At 42.0% G+C, this 20,064-nt stretch overlaps 1 protein-coding gene across 5 annotated transcripts in view; it reads right to left on the minus strand.

Moving 5' to 3' along the window:
* The window catches only part of LOC131591865 (tetraspanin-12), a 42,160-nt gene extending 33,202 nt beyond the window's left edge, over nt 1-8,958 (minus strand). The window contains exons 1-2 of one of the 5 annotated variants that reach the window (XM_058862970.1): nt 8,725-8,914; nt 8,243-8,379 (exon numbers count right to left, since the gene is read on the minus strand). In XM_058862970.1, the coding sequence (XP_058718953.1) occupies nt 8,243-8,308 (66 nt within the window). In that variant the 5' untranslated portion in view covers nt 8,309-8,379; nt 8,725-8,914. Of the gene's footprint in view, nt 1-8,242; nt 8,380-8,724; nt 8,915-8,936 lie in introns of those variants that run through there. The other 4 variants (XM_058862968.1, XM_058862969.1, XM_058862966.1 and 1 more) reach the window with 4 other exon arrangements.
* Nucleotides 8,959-20,064: the final 11,106 nt, after the last annotated feature.

The following is a 20,064-nucleotide window of genomic DNA, read 5'->3' on the forward strand; positions in this document are numbered from 1 at the left end:
TCAGTATGACCGGAAAAAGTGCAAGCACATTGCCTTACCTCACTGCTACACAGATGCTACACACAGATTACCTGTGCAACACTCTCCTGCAAATCAAATTCCTAGTGAGGCACCTTTGGGCACATATTTTCAAGTCCAAAGTGAATTATTACTCGGAATAACCTGAAAGCCAGAGTGCTGTGACACATTTCATTCACAGGTGTGAAAGTCAGTAACAGTGGGCAGCTGGGGTGGCAGAAAGGCGTGGGTCAAAAAGCAAAGGCAAATACTCGAGGGTCCTCTTGAAAAAAAAGAGGCCTTGTGAAAGAGCAAACTGATAACCCAAAACAACAATTCAGCAATAAGTTGATTACTTAAAAGGTGTATTTCACAGCACATAAGCCAGCAAGTGCTTGGTAGCTCTTTACTAATAGAAGGAATGATGGGGAAAAAGTTGCAACCCCTCTGATCAGCAGAAGTGAGCCTCAGGGCAGCAACACCCTGAGGGATGAAAGATGCCTTTGCAACACCAGACTGTTCTGTATAATGACTGATGTTTATTTTAGTGACAAAAGATTACCAAGCTCCCATCCATCAATCCACTTGCTCACCTGCTCCATGGCCACAAGGGAATCACAAGAATACAACACACATATCTGGCCTCCATAGCCTCCTGCTGACTCAATGTGCAGATGTGCTGCCCTGTAAAAGTACTAAACATCCTCAAGTGCCAGGTGACATCAAGAAAGCTCCAGAAACCCACCACTTCACACCACCTACAGCACATGCAGATCTTCAGCCAGCAGCACAGACTTCATTGACACCAGCAGTACAACTGAGTCCAGGCACTCAGCAGGCAGAAACAGTAACAGCCTCCCCAAAAACCTTAGTGTGCATCCAAACCCACCAGCAAGTATCAGCAGGCACATCCCTGCAATTCACTGCCAAGTGATTTTCAAGAAGTCACAGGCAGGAGGAAGGTCCTGATTAAAGCTATCGTTGATTCATTTGAAGGATGGTAAAACGGTGGTCCCAAAAAACTGGCAGTCCCCACTTCAGCTGTTGCTTTGCAACCAATTTATATGTAACATACAGTTAAAATCTGTATCAAGCAATCAGATGAAAGAACACAAGTGTATGACAAATAAAACTGCTAAGATAATTCTCACATTAGCAGTAACATCATTTCACTAAAAAGTTTTCATTCAAGCTTCTCTGATGACAGCCAGTCTGCTGTGCTGTAAATACAATATGATAGTATGCAGTAAAACATGTTTATTTGCTGCAGCTGGCTGCACAAGTCACTATGGGTTTAATTCTGAACTGTCACAGTATGTTGTATAGCCATCAACACAACACTGAGGAGTTCACAATGATGCCTGCTGTAATACTCTGTTTTAAATATATTTCCACACTGATTGAACATAGGAAATAAATTCTATTTTTATATATGAACAATATGCACACAATAATGTATTAAATTTTCAAATTAATTTCTAATGCAAAGTTTTTTAAGCTACTAAGGTTTTCTCAGACAACTGAATTACAATATCCAACAACAGTTATTCAGTTATTAGGAGCGATCATTTCCAAGCATAGTTTAAATTGTGTTTGGAACTCTCTTACATAAATTAGACATCAAAATGAAAATATAAAATCATTTTCAATTCATTAAGTACATATTTTAAGCCATTATTTTGAAAGTTCTAGTCCCAGTGTCTCTGAGGCCATAACTAAACTGGAAAATAAATCTGCATTTCCAATTAATAAATGAACATGTATTTCTGTCTTTAAGGAAGCAAGTCCAGTTGATGTTGCTATATCAACACCTCTGTTCACCCTCCCAAAATTTTTTTTCATTCAAACAGTCTAACACCTTCATTTTACTTCTGCTCTAATTTGAGAAAGTTCTTTTTTTTTAACAGTTAAATTGGAGGAAAGATTAAAAGTATCTTCCATACAAAAAATCACACATGATCATTATTATTCTAACAGATGGGGTAAACAACTCCAGGCCAGGCCGTGATACCCATAATGAAACATTGACTAGCAGCAGTACAGAGCAACCTTCTTTGTATTAAAAGGTTTCTGGCTATAAGGAAATTACTTCCAAGATGTGACAACATTCATCAGAATATGTCCCATAACTTTAGTTAAGAACAAAAACAAAAAACCACCAAAAAAAACCCACAAACAAACAAACAAATCCCAAAACAAACCCTGTGAAAATCTTCTTGTTAAAATTGATTCAGGTAATCTGAGCTATGACTTACCCTTACCAAGGGACAGGGGGGATACATTATTACAAGGTCATGAACATGCTGCAATGCTTTTACAGGATTTTCACTATAAGGTTCAACATTTAGATCATTGAACAAACACAGATAACTCAGATCCAGGAATAAACAGCTACATTTTTTGGCAACAGAGGGTCATAAGGGTGGAGGACGAGGAGCAAGAGGCCTTCTTTTTCTGTATTACCTGGCAAAACCATTTAAATGTTTGGAGAAAGAAGAATTGCCTACAAAAAAGAGAAATCCTCCATTTTCTAAAAAAGCACCTTTTATTGGACAGATATTCCAATATTTCATTTTAACTAAGCTTCCTACAAGGTTACGCCTTGGTCCCCTCCCACATTAGTAAACAGCTGAAGCACGTTCATGTTTGCACTTTGAATCTGGGTTTGCTTGCACAGCTGCAACAGTGAGTTAGCAACCTGCTGCACGTTTGGCACGGGCTGGATCTCACACATTTTGCAGTAAGGCAACTGCTAGAGCACTGACAGGCTGCTAAGAGGCCACCCTCCCAGGGAACATGAGCCAGATTTTCAGCAGGTGGCTGTTCCAGGCACCCAGAAGAAGCACAGCAGAAAGAACAAGAGCTCAAACATGCAAACAAGGCTGAGGTACAGTTCTACAGTGTGTCACACCCACATCAACCTCTGGGCTGTGGAGCACAAGGGTACATTAAAAGCAAAGAGTGACAAAGAAGCACGTGTATTTCTTCAGCCACCCTCTCTACAACTACTTAGGCACTGCACTTCTTGTTAGGACACGACTTGGGCCACTTTTCCCTCAAAAGTAACCATCTGAGTGTCAAAACATCTTTTGCTTTGGGGAGGAACAGGTATGTGCTGCTCATCACAGGTAATCCAGAGCAATGCCCACAGCTCAAGTATCCCAATCCATATCACAATGCACACATTACCATCAAGATGATATGCCTTCACATATACACAATATACTCTTAATTTTGTTTCTCTAAGAGTTTGCTTTTATTCATGGACAGTAGTCAATCTCAGAGATGCACGCAAATTATTTTTAAACTGAGCATATATATATATACTTTAAAAGAGCATGTGTTTCCTATGCTCCACAGGACTACAAATTACCTGTTAGTGGATTTATACCTAAATTTCCTGTTTTACACATGAATTTCTATGAGCACGCAAAGACGATTAATTTTTATTTAAATCACATGTTCCTACAAAAATGCTCAAAATTAAATTGTCCCCTATAACTTGTGAAATAGCTACAAGATATTTTAAAAATTGTTATTATTTCTATGAGCCTTGTCTAGAGCCTACCACAGACTCAAGATGATAGAGAATCTTCAGGGTACAGAAGCATACTGGGCACAGGATACTGGAGATTCATGAATAATTGGATAGCTACCTTCTACAAAAGGAGATGCAAATTGAAAGAAAGAAGAAAATATACAAGTACCTACATGCCAGATGGACCCTTCCAGTTTGGTCCAGATTGTGGTTCACCAGTATAAGCACATAGTTTTGAAATTTTTCCTTCCCCGAGCTCAAATCTTGTCAGCACAGGTTTGTGATTCATCCTCCCGGCTGATGCAATGACTGCCACAGAGTTAACTGTGAGTATTACCAAAAAAGTGTCTGTGGTTCACTTCTTTCTCAATGCCAATTAAAAAGCATATTAATACATTCCTAACAAGACAGCATATTCCCACAGTTATTTTCTTTACACAAAGAGTGCTAAGTAAATAAGGTTTTAATTGCACATGTCTAAACTGCAGTCTCCAAAATCACAGTATACTAGCCTAAAACACAGTTTACAGTGCTACAGGTACCTGGCCAGGCAGTGATCATTTCAATGGATAGTATTTTCCACTTAAAATATTGACCCAAACTTTTTATTCCAGGTATCTACAAATCCCACCAACAAGAGTGGAAGTCGAAATGCAGGACAAACAGCCTCTGTCCAGAATCTGTTTTCACAGAAAGCAGGATAGACCGATTTCTTTCTCATACAACAACAGACTGAAAAAAAGCAAAAAAATTACTAGATTCAACACATGTATTTGAAGTTGGAGAACACAGGAAATATAATTTCACTGCTTCCAACCACCCTTAATTACTTCCTAGCACAACATTCATATTCACTTGCTCTAATTAATACACATAGGAAAAACTAGAAGACTTAAGTGTGCGAAGTACTCAAATGGAAAACTAACTGGAAACTTGCTCCACTTTCATCTTATGTGACTTTTTTTTTAAACTTTGTTCACAAACACAAGTTTGAGATAGATGCAAACATATTCCACTACCTGCCAGAAGTACTTACTGTCTGCAATCACATAACTGAAATTAGATGGTACTGCTGAAGGAAATCTTAAACACTGTTCAACAGAAACAGCATATCCCTAGGCAAAAAAAGCTCACAAGGTAAAAGAAAAGTGGCAACATCCCTGTCTCGGCTCAAACATTCGCTGACACTTCTAATCATCAGTTAAGAGACCCTTACCACCTGTGACACAGTCAACTGCAACTTACAACCTTGATTTGTCCCCAGCACTACAGTACAGTCATCCTCAATTACAAGCCACACAACAGCAGCTGCTCCTGCCTCACATGCTTACCAGAGGGAAAAAAAAAAAAAAGTTGGCAGTTTTCTCAAGACAGAAAGTCTATGCAGACTTTTTCATGCACTCTTTCTGCCAAATACTTTGCTTTTCTTCAAAAAAAAAAGAGAAAATTGATAAAATTGTACTGCTTTTAGTTGCATTTACTATCACTATCCAGTTAATCTATTTCAACTATTAATAACTTTTATAAAAGAACATACAGGGCTAAGCTGCAAAGGAAAGTAGAACAAACCTGTACATCTCAGAACCACTGCTCTCCTTAATCCCCTACTACAGCAAGCAGTCAGGAGGCTGAATTTTCCCTGTATTCAGCACCATTTGCTAGTTCCTGTTCTAGCAGAAAACTCAGAGAACACTTGCACTTGCACTCCAGTATCTCCTGTGATATGTCTGTGCCATTATTACAGGCTGACCATGTTCTGTGACTGAAGGTCTGCCTAGTATAAATGCTTGGAAAGGTGGTTTGACTAGGAAAACGACCACAGCTAAATACAGAACAATGGCAGCACTGCAAAGTGTGGCAAAGAGGGATTCTGTGAGGACAAGCTGTACAGGCTCAAAATGAATGAGGATACTCATGTTACAGCTAGGACTGCTACAGAGCTGGGACAGTGTCAGGAGTCTGCCAATCCAGCAAAGCCCCACCAGAAGGAAAAACCCTGCAGCCTCATAAACTGCATAAAATATATCTGTAAAGCTATTAAAATTAATTTCTCCAAGTGCCAATACACATACTATCTAGATATAACAAAAAACAGTAAAAGAACAGTAAAACAGGAAGCAGTAGGAATTCATCTTCCCTCATGAACCACTAAGATAGGCTGCTTAGCTAAGCACTAAATCTTGACCACAAAAGACCAAATCATGCATTTTTGGAGGTCTCCTCTTTTATTAGGCTGCCCAGAATTTAATCTACTGAAAATAGCAGCGTTACAGAACATAGAATCAAGCTGAATACCCCAGTCGTGCAAATTACACTATGAAGTGATGCCCATTTATATATATATATATATATATATATGAGGATTGCAGAAGAATGAAACCAAATGTTAACTGCAGGATTTAGTCTGAAGGATATTCCTTGTCCAGGACACAGTCAAAAAAAACACTGCCAAAAAAAATTACAAGACTGAGAATGTCCTGAAACTGCAACTTCCACTGCTATGAAACAGGTATCTTACAGTCAGATGCATGCTTCAACTGACCATGGAAAAAGCTTCCAGAAGAGTATCATCAGGTCTATGACCAGCCACTTAACCAGTCAGTCACTTAACTAACAACAGTTAGATCACTGACAATGAATTTATTTTCATCTTGTAAGAAGAAAGGCTTTCTGCAAGTTGCAGGTCCTGAAGTACCAATCCACTCACTTCCACCAGTGAGTGAAAAACCAGTGTTTTTCTGGAGCAGTAAAGGCAGTACTGGTCCATTATAAAACAGGATGAACCACTACAACACAGCCTTGGGCTTTCTGCTGATTGCTTATGGATTATTTACAGCTAAGCAAACTTTAGGTCAAAAGTGACAGAAAGCATTATGAACAGCACTTCCTGCCTGCCTCCCTCTCATGCACACACAGGTACACCACAGCTCATCAGCTGAGCTCAGTAAAAAAAAGTTTCTTTTCAAACAGAGCACACAGCTATACATTTACAAGCAATACCATGGAGAAGCTACAAGGATAGCAGCAGAGTGACTGATAAAGTTCCCTCACTTCTCTGCTTCCGTAGGCACTGAAAACAAGCAAATAATGCCGACAGTGGTGTTTTGCAGCCACCATCCGCACCTTCAGTTTCTCAGCAGTATTCATGATCAGAATACTTGTATAGCCACTTGTGTTATCTTAAGGAGCTTCATATGCACTGGTCTATCCTCACCAAGCTGGCAATGACAAATGCTGAAGTCCCATCACGCACACTGGTATAGCTGCACACACTTTGAAGCTTACTTCAGATGTTCTCTTCTAAGAGCTTGACAGTCAGACCTTACCAGGCAGTGTCCACTGACTCTTGCAGTTTTAGTCAAGACTTCAAAGACTTCATGCCCCCAGCTGGAACAAAGCAATTCATTTTGCACAAAAACTACCATTCTGTTCCAAATGCTGTTTAACAGTTTTCTCTCTCATTCATATTCTGATTTCCACTTAGTTTTCAGTAATCATGGGACTTCATCTCAATTCCAAAGCCCGTGCCATGGCCAGGGACACCTTTCACTAGAACAGGTTACTCAAAGCTTGAACACTTCCAGGAATGTGACAGGCAAAATTTCTCTGGGCAACCTGTTCCAGTGACTCACAGGTACCACAGTAAGAATTTCTTTATAATTATAAAGATTTAATTACAATTATAAAGATTTCCTTTAAAATATGAAATGTAAATCTACTCTCTTTCAGTTTGAAGCCATTCCCCCTTGTCCTGTCACTACATGCTCTAGTCCTTCTCCATCTTCCTTGTTGGCTCCCTTCAGGTACTGGAAAGCCACAAATAGGTCACCCCAAAGCCTTCTCTTTTCCAGGCTGAAAAATCTCAGTTCTCTCTGCCTTTCCTCACAGAAAAGGTGCTGGACCCCTCTAACCATCTTGGTGACCTTCCTCAGTACCCATGCCCATAGGCCAATGTCCTTCCTGTGTTGGGGATCCCAGAGCTGGATGCAGGTGGAAAGAAATCAGACATAAACTAGCTTTGGTCCCAGCCCATGTATTATCCCTGCATCATTCAAGTCTATAGCATCTCAGGAGCCAGCCCTTATGAACAGGTCTGCAATGTCATCCCTTTTCTTGTCTTACCCATACACAAATCTCATCAATTCAGGTGAAAGAGATTTCATTTGTTGCAAATGAGTGAGAACTCCAAAAATATCCATCCTGCTGTTTCTTCAGAGCTCCAAAAGTTTAAGGAACAAGACACACCCACTTGTGCGGAGTGAGAAACCCTGGTGCTATAAATACAGCTTTGACTGAAATCCTCAAAACAAAAGAAGGGGCCTTGCCTGCCACTTAGGATCTGTCCACTGAATGCACAAGAAAGACTCTGAGCTGACTATTCAAGTACCTGCGAGAGCTCGGAGTTCATCCTGGGTCACAGGATGCTCTAAAACTCACCCAGTCAAGAAGCCACCCGTGAATATTCCCCTCTTTACATATTACAGGTACACCAATTCCCACGAGTAAGCCTAATTCAATTTTACTTCCCACTAGCTTCCAAAGGCCTTTTTTTCCCCAGTAAAATGTACTCCCTTGCAGGAGCTGCCTGGCATGGGGCCAAGGGCACCAGGGCGGCACCTCCCGCCCCGGGCCCAGCGCCGACAGCCCGCGACCGTGCCCGTCCTGAGCCTGGGGACGGCACCTGCCCGCCCGCGTCGCTGCACTCACCCAGAAGAGCAGGTTGAGGGCATACAGCAGGCAGCGCAGGCACTTCACCGAGTCCTCCCTGGCCATGGCGAGCCCCCGCGGGACACAGCCCCATCCTCTCACCACATCCTCCCTCCCGAGGCCGGGCCGCCGGCGCCCTGCAGGGAAAGAGGGGGAGAAGGGCGGGCGAGTCCGCCTTGCAGAGGGACCAGCGCGCAGGTGGAGGCGGCGGAGCCCCGCCGAGCCCGGACCGACCGCGCCCCACGGAGACCCCCGGCAGCCTCCCTTCCCCTCCCGGCCCGCCCGGAGACAGCGAGGAGCGAGCTGTTCTCATGAAAAATAATAAACCCGCGGGCTGGGAGAAGCCGCAGGCTACCCCAGCTGCACAGCAGAGCTGAGCTGAGGCCAGCGGAGGCACGGCCCGAGGACGCCAGCTCCTCTCAGCTCAGGATGGACGCGCTGCGCTGGGGAGGGAGAGCGGCCGTGGGACAGCGGCCACTTACCCCCCGGACGCCTCCCGCACTCACTCGCTCCGGCGAGGACTCATGGGGCCGGGGCGCGGCAGCGCAGCGCGAAGCCGCGGCGCCCATGCCCTGCGGCGGGCGCGGGGGAAGGTCCGGTCCCGGCAAAGGTCCGGCCCGGCCCGGCCCGGCCCCGAGGCTGCCCCGGCCCCTCCGCCCCGCCCGCAGCGCTCCGCCAGCCGCGGCACCCGCACCCCGCGCATGCGCCGCCGCCCGCCCGGTCCTAGCGCCGCCGCCAGCGCGATCCCGGAGCGGGCAACCCCGGCAGGGCCGTGCCCCCGGCAGGACTGTGCCCCGGGTCCCAGGCAGGACTGTGCCCGCGGCAGGGCTGCGTCCCCGGCAGGACTGTGCTCCAGGCAGGGCCATGCCCCCAGCAGGACTGTGCCCCCGGCAGGGCTGTGCTCCAGGCAGGGCTGTGCTCCAGGCAGGGCTGTGTCCCCGGCAGGGCTGTGTCCCCCGCAGGGCTGTGCTCCCGGCAGGGCTGTGTCCCCCGCAGGACCGTGCTCCCGGCAGGGCTGTGTTCCCGGCAGGGCTGTGTCCCCGGCAGGGCTGTGCTCCAGGCAGGGCTGTGCCCCGGGTCCCAGGCAGGACTGTGTCCCCGGCAGGACTGTGCCCCCTGTCCCGGGCAGGGCTGAGGCCCCGGCACACAGGCTCGTGCCCGGTACCTTTGTTGCGGCGGGGCTTCGGAGCTGGTGGCCTTTTTTCCTCCAGGGGAGATGTTAATCAATGGGCTGACTGGGGCTGAATGACAAGAAACCCCCTCTCTTGTGACGCCTCGGCCCAGGGTGGCAATTGCCACACGAAACACGTTTTGCAATGTTTCACAGGCATCTCACAAGGTTCCGGCGTCTGCGCTGGAAATTAAACTCTGCAACGTCACACCTGAATCCGGTCATTAGCAGTCCAGCACCCTCCCCCTCTGCTAAACATCAAATTTAGAAAAAGTATCCATATTGGAGAGATACTATTCCAGAAATGGACAAAATCTGTAGTTATTATTTAGGAAAAATGGCCGTTGACTTGCCCCGTAATGTGCATAGAACTTACAGATGACACAACTGACCTGAAACAAGTCATCCTTCCTCTGAAATCCATTAGTGTGTGTGCAGCTGGTGATGAGGGCAGGAATTCTGTAGAATCACAGCATGGGTTGGGACCTTGTAGCTCATCTAGTTCTAGCCCCTCTTGACCTTGCATCTTAGCTAGTTCCAACACCCTCTGAAAGGTGTTCTGCCCCTCTGCAGCGAACACCTTCCACCAGGTTGCTCAGAACTCCACCCAGCCCGGCCTTGGACACCTCCAGGGATGGGACATCCACAGCTTCTCTGGGCAGCTGTTCCAGTGTTTCGCCGCCTTCACAGTTATGACTTTCCCCCCCGCCCCCGATATCCAGTCTAAACCTACACTATTTCATTGTTACTGATGTCTGTATTGTTACATGTGTGTACAATATACACAATATACTTCAAAACTAAGAATTACAGTTTAAAACTCAGTTACATACAGATTAGTAACAAATTTTCCATTAATACCTATAAGAGTGTTGCGGTGCCACAAAAATTAGAAGAAAGTATTCTGAAAAATATTTCTTAACTAGAACAGGAAAATACTTTTGAGTTCATGATATATAAAGATTGCTTTAATAACTGCTAGTTAAAGCTGAGAAAGAGGAAAAAGGATGTAATGGATAAAATCTAGCTCTTGTAAGGCCAAAGAAAAATCTGTTTCTTGAAGAAACAGTGTCTTGGGAAAAAAACACACAAAGTCCAGATATTCAAATGCTTATCACTGAAGCTGCTGGTGGAATCTCAATTCAGTTTTCATTTCACTGCTTCATGCCATTTGTGATGAACTGGGGCAGACAGACTCTTCAGGGGTATTTGCTTCTCCTTAAAAAGGAAGTTAAATGGACACAGAAGGACTTTTATGTCCCCATGCAACATGGGATTCCATGTTGCATGGGAATCCCCATGCAACAGGGATTTTATGACAAATTTATATAAGTGAAAATCGTAGTAAAGCTGAAAACAGTTAAGAATACTGCAGAAATATGGTGTGTGAAGATTTTTCCTCCTTGAAATTTGCTAAACTTTAACTGCTATTTTGATTCTCTGTGAAATCATGAGTCGACCTGGGAAGTGTAGTACCCACATTTAGAATCTTCAGTGTATGTTGATAATTCCATACCTAAATGAAGCAAATTGAGCTACAGCAGATACTGTTAAAAGGTGGCATTGTACATTCGTTCTGCTGTTTACATACCATTCATTCTTTTTATTACTACAGACTTCACATGAACGCAGTCAGACAGAACTTGAACAGGTATGGTATTTTCAGTGAACCTATGCCAGTTTACAAAAACAGTGTCAGTTTACAACTGAGCTCCAGCCTTGGCTAAGAACAATCCAATCTGACCTAAAGCAACATAAAAATAACTGAGGTTTTGTTTGTTATCGATTGTTCCTGAGAAGACAGCAAATTGCTTGAGCAAAATTTTATGAAAAATGCACTACAAAAATATTCAGTTATCTTATACTCAGTGATTTTTCTTTAAACATGCTTAAAATAGCATACAAGAAGTTCTCTTATTTGTTTTAGATATTTTTTGGTTTAGTGTAAAACTATTCCTGAAGTGTGATGAAGAAATTAAGGAAAAAGAAAACCAGTCTCTTAGACATCTTACATGTTAAAAATCCTGCTAAAAATGGCACTTGTACATCTCTGAGTTTTCATTCTTTGAGGTCTTTCATCATAAGATACTCTCAGACTAATTTTTTTTTTAATTCTGCTGCAAAAACTTCATCACAAACATAAAGAGGGTCCCCTAGTTGGTTAAAAAAATTCTCTGTCATTTTGTTGTTAGCTAAATCATTAGCTGTCCAGAAGAGATTTTGCTTAAAATCTAACGAAAACAGGCCCTATTTATGAATGTCTGCTAAACTCTATAGGGGCAAGAGCAAGGTCTCTCTGGAATACTGCTTTCTACCAGGCTGTCAAAGTTTGTGGTATTTTCTTGATGTCAGCACTGGGAAAGTAATACACAGGCAGTTCCCATACATTGTAAAGAGTAACCTGTTTATTTAGGGCAAGAAAAGAGAGTATTTTTTTACAAACAGAAGTGTTATGGTGAAGCTCTTTATAAGTTTTTTCAATATGTATTTGCTGTTAGCAAGTGATGCTTATTTAATGCACAGAGACTTATAAAATGGAAAGCCTTGTGGATTGGTATTTTTTGCTTGTATTCTCTGATGCCTAATAAACTACAATCTGAGAAGCTTTCTTTTCTGTCACAGGGCATCCACAATAGCTTTCTAATATGAATTCTCTAGACTTAAATAAAATGTTCACTATACAGTCTCTCCATCAATGACAGAAGAGGGGGATGGAAATTCAATTAACTCAAATAATCTCTTTCCTCTGCTTATCTGCCTATTTTAATTTGATGTATGGAAATTTAATATCTGTAAGTTAGCTCCTCTTTGTCAAACGTGCTTGAAATTAGCCAGCAGGTTCAAAAGCTATTAGAAGAGTGTGGTTTGACAGACATTTAGTGTGCATGAATACAACAGCATGGTTTTGTAAGCTGTTCCTTCCTCATCAGGAAACCTGAATAGAAGAGCAGTGGATATTAAAGACACCCATCCAGCATATGGCTGAAAATATCTTTAATTTAAACTATGTGATCAAGTGGAATAGTATTAGGCATGTAAATTTATATCTGATAATTACCTGCTAATATTTGTCAGGAAACTTCATCACTCAAAAAGTGATTAGTTAAATAATGACCTTTTATATCCCACCATAACATTTAAAATTGCTCAGAGGAGCAGTGAACAGAGGAACATACACATGGATGTGTTTTGACACATATTTATTTTAATTCTATGATGTATCTACTCAGTCTACTCCAATGAACAAATTGTTCATGGACAGGTTTATTTACAAGATTTTAGTATAAGCCAGAAATGGTTTTGGAGGCACCATGGGCGTTCTTAATGAGTTAATATTTTTTATCTGACACATTGTCTGTTAGATATGAAAATTCTGTGACCCCTTTAATTTTCATGGTATTTTTAAAGTTTCAAGGATACTTAAGTAATTTGTTTTTACAAACAGCTTTTTAATTTCAAGTCTCTGCCAGGTATAGCCTGGGCAGGCAAGTTCTATAACTGACCTCTGCCTGTAATCAGTAATTTGCATGACTAACTGTGCTAGCACTGAACTCAGGATGGATTTCTGAAGCTAGCTGGTGGCTTGTCAGTGTCTCAGGTAGGCATCTTATCACTTGGTCTTGCTTTCTCAGTCTTTTACTTGATTATTATCGTATTCTGTAGTTTGGTCTTATGTGCTTAGCTTAGCTCTTTCTCAGCTTTGCTCCAGACCTGTTTGCTCTTTAGCTTAGACTCAGACTTAGTTAATTTCCTTTCCTTTGTTCTTTGAGCTGTTTTCTCTAGAACCCTTATCTCTATGTTTCTCTTCTGCTCTTTGCTTGCTACCTTTCTTAACTTGTCTGGATCCTGGTTTGCCTTGCTTTTAAACTTGGTTCTTGTCTGGCCATCAGTGCTGGTAATGACTGTCTGCCCAATTAATATGCCTCTCTAAAGACAGGTTTAATGTCAAGGGCAGGATGGAGGTTTATTTAGGAACAAAATTATCAGATACACAAACATCCATTAAAATGGAAGGTGTTCTAGTTGGCTTAGGAGTAGCCTGTCATGAAATGCATGTTTATAACAGAACCCAAAATTGCTACCACGAGGTAAAAGTTCCCTTCTTTCTTTTGAAACAAAGACATCAAAAGGCACCAACTTTTTCTTCTCTCTAGAGCTTGGTTTTACTTGGACATACAAACAACAGTCTGGAATAAGGCAGCACTTAATAAAATACAATTAATAAGATTAAGTGATTAAAACCATAGTCTTGAAAACATTTTGGTTCAATGGCCTCCTGAAAATGGTCTTCCCTGCTTTCCAGCTCAGCAACTTTTCTCTGTTCTCTGAATTGAAATAATATCTCAGTAGGTTTTTTTCTGGGATCTAGATTAATAAATTTCTGAGCAACATGGTCGGATCTCACAGCTGGTTCATTCAAACCTAGGTTACTCTCTAAACCTGTGTTTCTGCCTATTTCCTTTCTTTCTCCTGTCCTGGCCATCAGTATGCTGCTTCAGCTGGGCCTGGGGGGCCTGTCCGATCCCCAGCTTCTGCCGGCAACAATCCCAGACAGACATCCCAGGGTTTCCAGGCAGTCTCTGGACAGGAGTAACCCTTAGGAGCACGGGCAGAGGCTTTAGGTGACCAGCTCTTCTAGAAGTGATTTCTGCTCTGTGATCAGCTCTGTTCAGCCCAGCCAGCTCTGTTCAGAAGTTACCACAGCCAATGTGGACACGAGACGGGTAGGCCATATGGCGTTCCACAGAGAGTCTTTATTGCAGGCTTCAGCAAAGGGGGCCAGTGATGATCTAAACCCTGAACTGGGCAAAAGCTAGGGTTTTATAGGGAAGAGGAGAATTGGGAAGGTGACCAATAGTTAACAGGGAGATAACATGGGGTCCTGAAGCAGGAAGGGGCCCACAGCTTAGTCACCATGACTAGGTGGTTTTGTCTTATCTTAGGGGGCAGATCTCCAGGGAGGATGCCTGTCAGAGGACTGGGCTTCCTCCACAGTATCCCTCTAGAATCTCCTCATGGCCAAATTTTGACTGGGGAGCAATGTCTTCCTTCTTGCTTAACTAGAGGACCGTGGCACCAGTGACAAGGCAAACAAGTGTCCTTATGTGGGGGACCCCAGGTCTGTATGAGATACTATGGATGGTACCAGAGCAAGGTGGAGCTGCTCAAGCTCCCCAGGCTGCTGCCCACACTCCTTTAAATGCCATCCAGGGTACATCTGGCTTTCTGGGCTGCGAGCATATTCTGCCAGGTAACGCTGAGCTTTTTGTCCACCAGCACCCCAAAGTCCTTCTCAGGGCTGTTCTCAATTCATTCTCTCCACAGCTTCTGTTTATGCTTGTGATTTCTCCAACCCAGGTGCAGGACCTTGAATTGGGCCTTGCTGAACTTCATGAGGTTTGCATAGGCCCACCTCTGAAGTCTCCTAAGTTTCAGTTTCTTACCAATGATCTCAGAGTCCTGTAGATTATAGTCCACACTTCCTTTTCAGGCACAACAGGGGATTTTACATGAGCAAAGAGCACATTTTATTATCTGGGATGTGTCAACAGCACTGCTAGTTATCAAGGTTGCTGACACTTCTTATCATAGAGCTCTGGTGCTGTAGGGAAATACAAAGGAGATCCCATCACTAAAGAGTAGCAGCTTTGGAGAACTGCAGTCTGTCTCCACTGCAAAGTTCCTGTGTGGCAACTTTCTTTAATCACATTTTTCCCAGGTGGTTATTTTTTTCTCTCTTTTCATTGTCCAGCTTGAGATTTCACGGACTGATTCAGAGAAATGCTAAACATTCACGACTATATCTGAAGCTACTGGGAACTGCCCTTTAAAAATATGAAATGTAACTCATTGTGAACTACTCAGATGGATTAGCTTGAATTCTCAGATATTTGTGTTGTACAGCTTGAATTTCCCAGCTGTAGGGAAGAGATGATAAAACTGTTCTTTCAGAGAAATGTGGAGAAATGTTTGTGAAACACATGTGCTATGAGAGTCACAATACAAGCCAGCAGGAAATGTATGGCTGTCCTAACAGATAAAACACTTAATAGTGAAAAGTATATAGACCTCATGCTGAATGAGGCTAAAGAATATACTAATAAGCTCATTCTTTGCACATAATGAAGCAGGGGTCAAGGAGAAAAATGCATACGATTGTGTAACTAAAGCTAGTGTCATAATTTAATAAGGGAATAAAGATTTGCAAATGTCTTTAACTCTGACACTTCCTTATTTTTCAGTGTTTGAGAAATTATCTCTTAGGGCAGTTTTTCTTTGGGAAGGTGCATATAAAATATGGTTTTATAGAAAATCTTATACCAGCTAAGGGGAATACACTGCTCTGCACATGTGTTGTGGTTTAAACCAGTAATTAACAAAAAGGGGAAAAAAGGAATTATTTATTTCTTGCTGTGAGATATGGATTAAAATAAGAGCAAACCAGGCATAAAACTTAAAAGGAATAAAGAAGAGTTTATTGACAAACTACAAGAATAAGAACACCAGAATAAACTTTTAGAAAAAACCTTTTCATTTCTCACTGCTCACTATTCTTTTGTTTACATGACAACAGAGACAAAAACTGTATAATTTTGATGGTTTAAACAGTTCTAATTCTTTCTATAGTCTTTTCCTCAGTTTCTGTAGAGAAACAGAAGTTCCTTTCTGTTAATTTATGGAGTTTGTCACAAGAAAACTATTTTTGTTATAGTTTCTCGTTTCTCTGATATCAGCTGCTCAGAGCTACTGTTATTAAAGCCCACCCCTCCCATTCCACATCACTCTGAAAATGTGTTATGGGTCATGAGTTTGAAGATAGCATTTTTAAGGATAAGTTAGTCAAAGGTAAAAAAGTATTCATCATCTGCTTCTGTGAGCTTCACTAAGAAACAGTTTTTCTCATTGCCTCTCAAGGCTTCAAATTTCTCAGCACTTCACTATACCACAATTACTTCACTTATTACTCAAATTTACACTTTGAACACCTTATTCCTCTCCATACTCTATTATGAATTAAAGGGGTTTTTCTCAAGACTTCATTGTCCATTTCCATAGTTTTAACAGAAAGATATTTCAGCTTAATTAAAGCATCTCCTTAATTCTCTACCTTTCTTGAAGTCTCTTTTCTTTCTTGCCACTAGTAGTTTATAAAGTCTCTTTTCATGTTGATTACTTTCCTTTTCTCTCTCTGGATGAAAAGATTAATCTGCAAGTTTCATCTGGATAAGAAAGAGTTAAAATCTTGCCCAGGCTTTTGTAGATGGTTCTGTGATTTCTGCCGGAGCAGCAGCTGGAGCTGTTTTTGATAGAAGATTCTTCATGGCTGCTCTGCAGTGTAGTTGCTGTCTCAGCCTGCCGCAGGTCCAGAGCTTTTCTTCTTTACTCGGCAGTTTCCTAGTAAATTCTATTACAGCAAAACCTGCAGCTAAGCCAGGAACCGGCCTGGCCCGGCTCAGCCCGGGGCAAGCCCCCGCCGGCCCCCATCTCCCGGCCGGGAGAACGGCAGGCCCAGCCCGGCTCCCCACCCAGGCCGCATGGCCTGGGCAGAGAACGGGAGGCCAGCCGGAGCTCCGCCACTCTTCACAACCAGGAAACAAAGAAAACACTACAGACTTCTGGGTGTACACTTTAAGGTGGGGTTCACAAGTTGATTCTACTTTTCAATGGCTAAAACTGCTGTCAATTCTCAGCAATGACCGATAATTGGTCAAGAGAAAAGACTCCCAGGAGACCCCAGCAACTTTAACTTTCTTAAAGGTAAAGGAACTTTATGACAACATGGCTGGTTTATGGTCACCTGTTACACCTTATTGTTCCATCTAACTACATGGGGATTCAGAGCTAACAGGATTCAGAGCTCAAATCTGGTTAAGAATTAGCAGAGAACTTACTAGTTATGATGAAATCAAATCTGGTGTTAAATAATCATCAGTTTTCTTGCAGCCCTATAAGGAAGGGATAAGTCTTCCCCTTTTTTCCATTTGTTTTACCTTCTTCCTTTTTCTCCTTGTCCTTCTTTTAATCTCCACTTTTTACCTTTTCCTCTTCAACATGTCCTCTACTGCTAAATCTATTTTTCTTTTTTAGTTTCAGTGTCTTGTCCAGGTTCTCCTCTGCATTAAGATTGTTATCCAGGATATATATAAAAAAATGTCTGAGGTGAAGCTGTTTCTGGATCACTGTCATGGTTTAGGAAAATTATTCTCCAGTTTAGTACTCCCCCCTTAAAAGACCATACGTTTCTCCCGTCCCCACACTCAAAGTCAGGTCCAAAAGACAAAGATCACAGGCTGAGATAAGAACAATTTACTGGAAACAGCAATGAGGTAAGAATATGAACAGTAACAGCAACAATATTAAAAACAAAAGGTATAAGACAAAAAAAAAATGGAAACACAGAGAAACCCTCAACAAAATATGAATACTGAACCATTGCACCCATCTGTCATGTTTTCTCCACCTGAAGGAACACCCTTTTCTGGGAAGCAAGAGTCCCTTTCCCTGCCCCTGGCAGTGACATGGGGTGGTGGGGGATAACACACACCTTCCCAGCTACTGCAAAAATTTAACCCTGTCCTGGCTGAAACCACCACAATCACACCAAAGTCTTCTGATGGCAAAGCCTGAAGCGACAGTACCTGAGATGCCTTAACACAAATGATGTTCCCTTCTCCTTGGATCTGAAAGCTCCCACTGGCAGGCTCACAGCTCCCATGAAAATTGCTGCTGAAACTGTCATTGGAGGCTTGAGTGAGATGCAGGTGAAAGCAGGACACAAAAATGATAGAAATAAGTAGAAGTTGACAGACATTAAGAGTAGGTAAGACAAAGGAGAATGTAAAAATCTGGAGAATGATGGAGGTATGTTGAGGCTTGAAAAAGAAAACAAGAAGACATCTGTGAAGAACTGTGTATCACTTTGCTGTTATTACAAAGTCTGTCAGGAAGTATGAAACAAAAATGCTTTAGACTGATGTCCTTCATTAAAGGAAAGAAAACTAAGTTGTCTGGCTACAATTCTATTCTAATTGTAATTTTTTTTTTTTTTTTTCATATCAGAAGACACAGACTTTATCATGGCTTTTTAACTGTGATGTGTGGTAGCTGGATCTCTATAGGAAAAAGGTATACCAAGATTCTTATCTAAACAAAAAAATTATAAAAGGCATGGCAAATATTTATGAGAAGGACGCCTTCTCATCTTTTCTTTTACAGAGTATCTTAAATTGTCAAATGACAATTCATCTTTTCTTTTACAGAGTATCTTAAATTGTCAAATGGCAGGTTTTAATTGCTTTGAACTTATACATGGAAGAAGTGAACATATTTAGGTATCTAAGCTAAAACTTTTTCTCCACAGAATGATGAGACCAGGGTTAATAGCATATTTTTCCTCCACTTTGTAATCAGTATCAGATTTCTGCAATATGATGCACTATATGCATGAGTTATTAGGCTAGTATCACCAGAGTCAGCAAGTAACTAGCTTTCATTTCAGTCAGCATCCAAAATGATCTTTCATGGGACAATGGATGATCATGACTTCCTTGATATTTTTTTTACTTCCTGCAAGGTATCTGAAGTAGGTTGCTTGTGCCCTAAATTTGAGCCATCTCTGTGCTAGCACTTTTTAAGTAGTGTTCTGCATAGACTCTGATTTTTCCGTGAAGTCTCTATGTCCTTGCTGCAAGACAAACAGCATTACTTCCTAAATACATACAGCAGAAATATTGTACAGCTTCATCTGAACACAAAACCTCATTATATTCTCAAGTACTTGTAATTCTCAAGTATTTTGAATTCTAAGTAGGCAGCTGAGAATGTATGCCATTTTTTGGTTAAAATTCTACCACAAAGAGTCTCTTTATATTACCTTCCCTAAATGTAGCCCATTTTTCAAGGGTCAGTCGGCTGCTTGTCATGTAAACAATGTGTTCTTGAAATGTTGATGCATTACTGCCATGGATGACACCCACTGAGGGACTGAGGAAGGGTGCTGGGTTTGCAATGCAGACAATAAGCATGCAGAACTGGCCTGCCACTCAGTGGTGCAGGACATCATCAGTTCTTGTGCCACCATCCTTTGGCACTGACATGGCTGAACACAGTTACATCATCCACCATATGAGATGTACTGGGCACAAACAGGTACAGAACTGCTGTACAGCTTTAGTATAACATCCTAGCAATGCTAGAATGAGTATAAATCGACTCTGTAGGAAACTGAAAAATACAGTTAGAGAGCCAAATGCCTTAAAGCTCAATTTTGTGCAACACTAAAACATCTTTTTTAAAGAAAATTGCCTGCTCTGAGCTAACATATCAGTGACTTGGACACTTATCTGCTGTCAGTTATCCATGATTTTCCATGGAAGATGTTAAAACGACATTGCAGTCCCAGGGACTTATGCTTATCAAAGAACTCTTACTTCTCTACTACACCACTGGGATGCTTTTGATAGTTATGACATGTTTTAATTTGAATTGTCTGCTCTGTTTGCACCACACTAGTATGTATCAGGTCTTTCAGGATCAAAGGCTATCTTACTGCGCTTCAGAAACTCATTAAATCTGTATTTGTAAATAAAGCATTTGTTCCACAGCACTAGGTGTCCTTGAACCACTACAATGAACAGCTCTGCAGGACGTG

This window comes from Poecile atricapillus, chromosome W (genome assembly GCF_030490865.1).
Source record: "Poecile atricapillus isolate bPoeAtr1 chromosome W, bPoeAtr1.hap1, whole genome shotgun sequence".
NCBI classification, from domain to species: Eukaryota; Metazoa; Chordata; class Aves; order Passeriformes; family Paridae; genus Poecile; species Poecile atricapillus.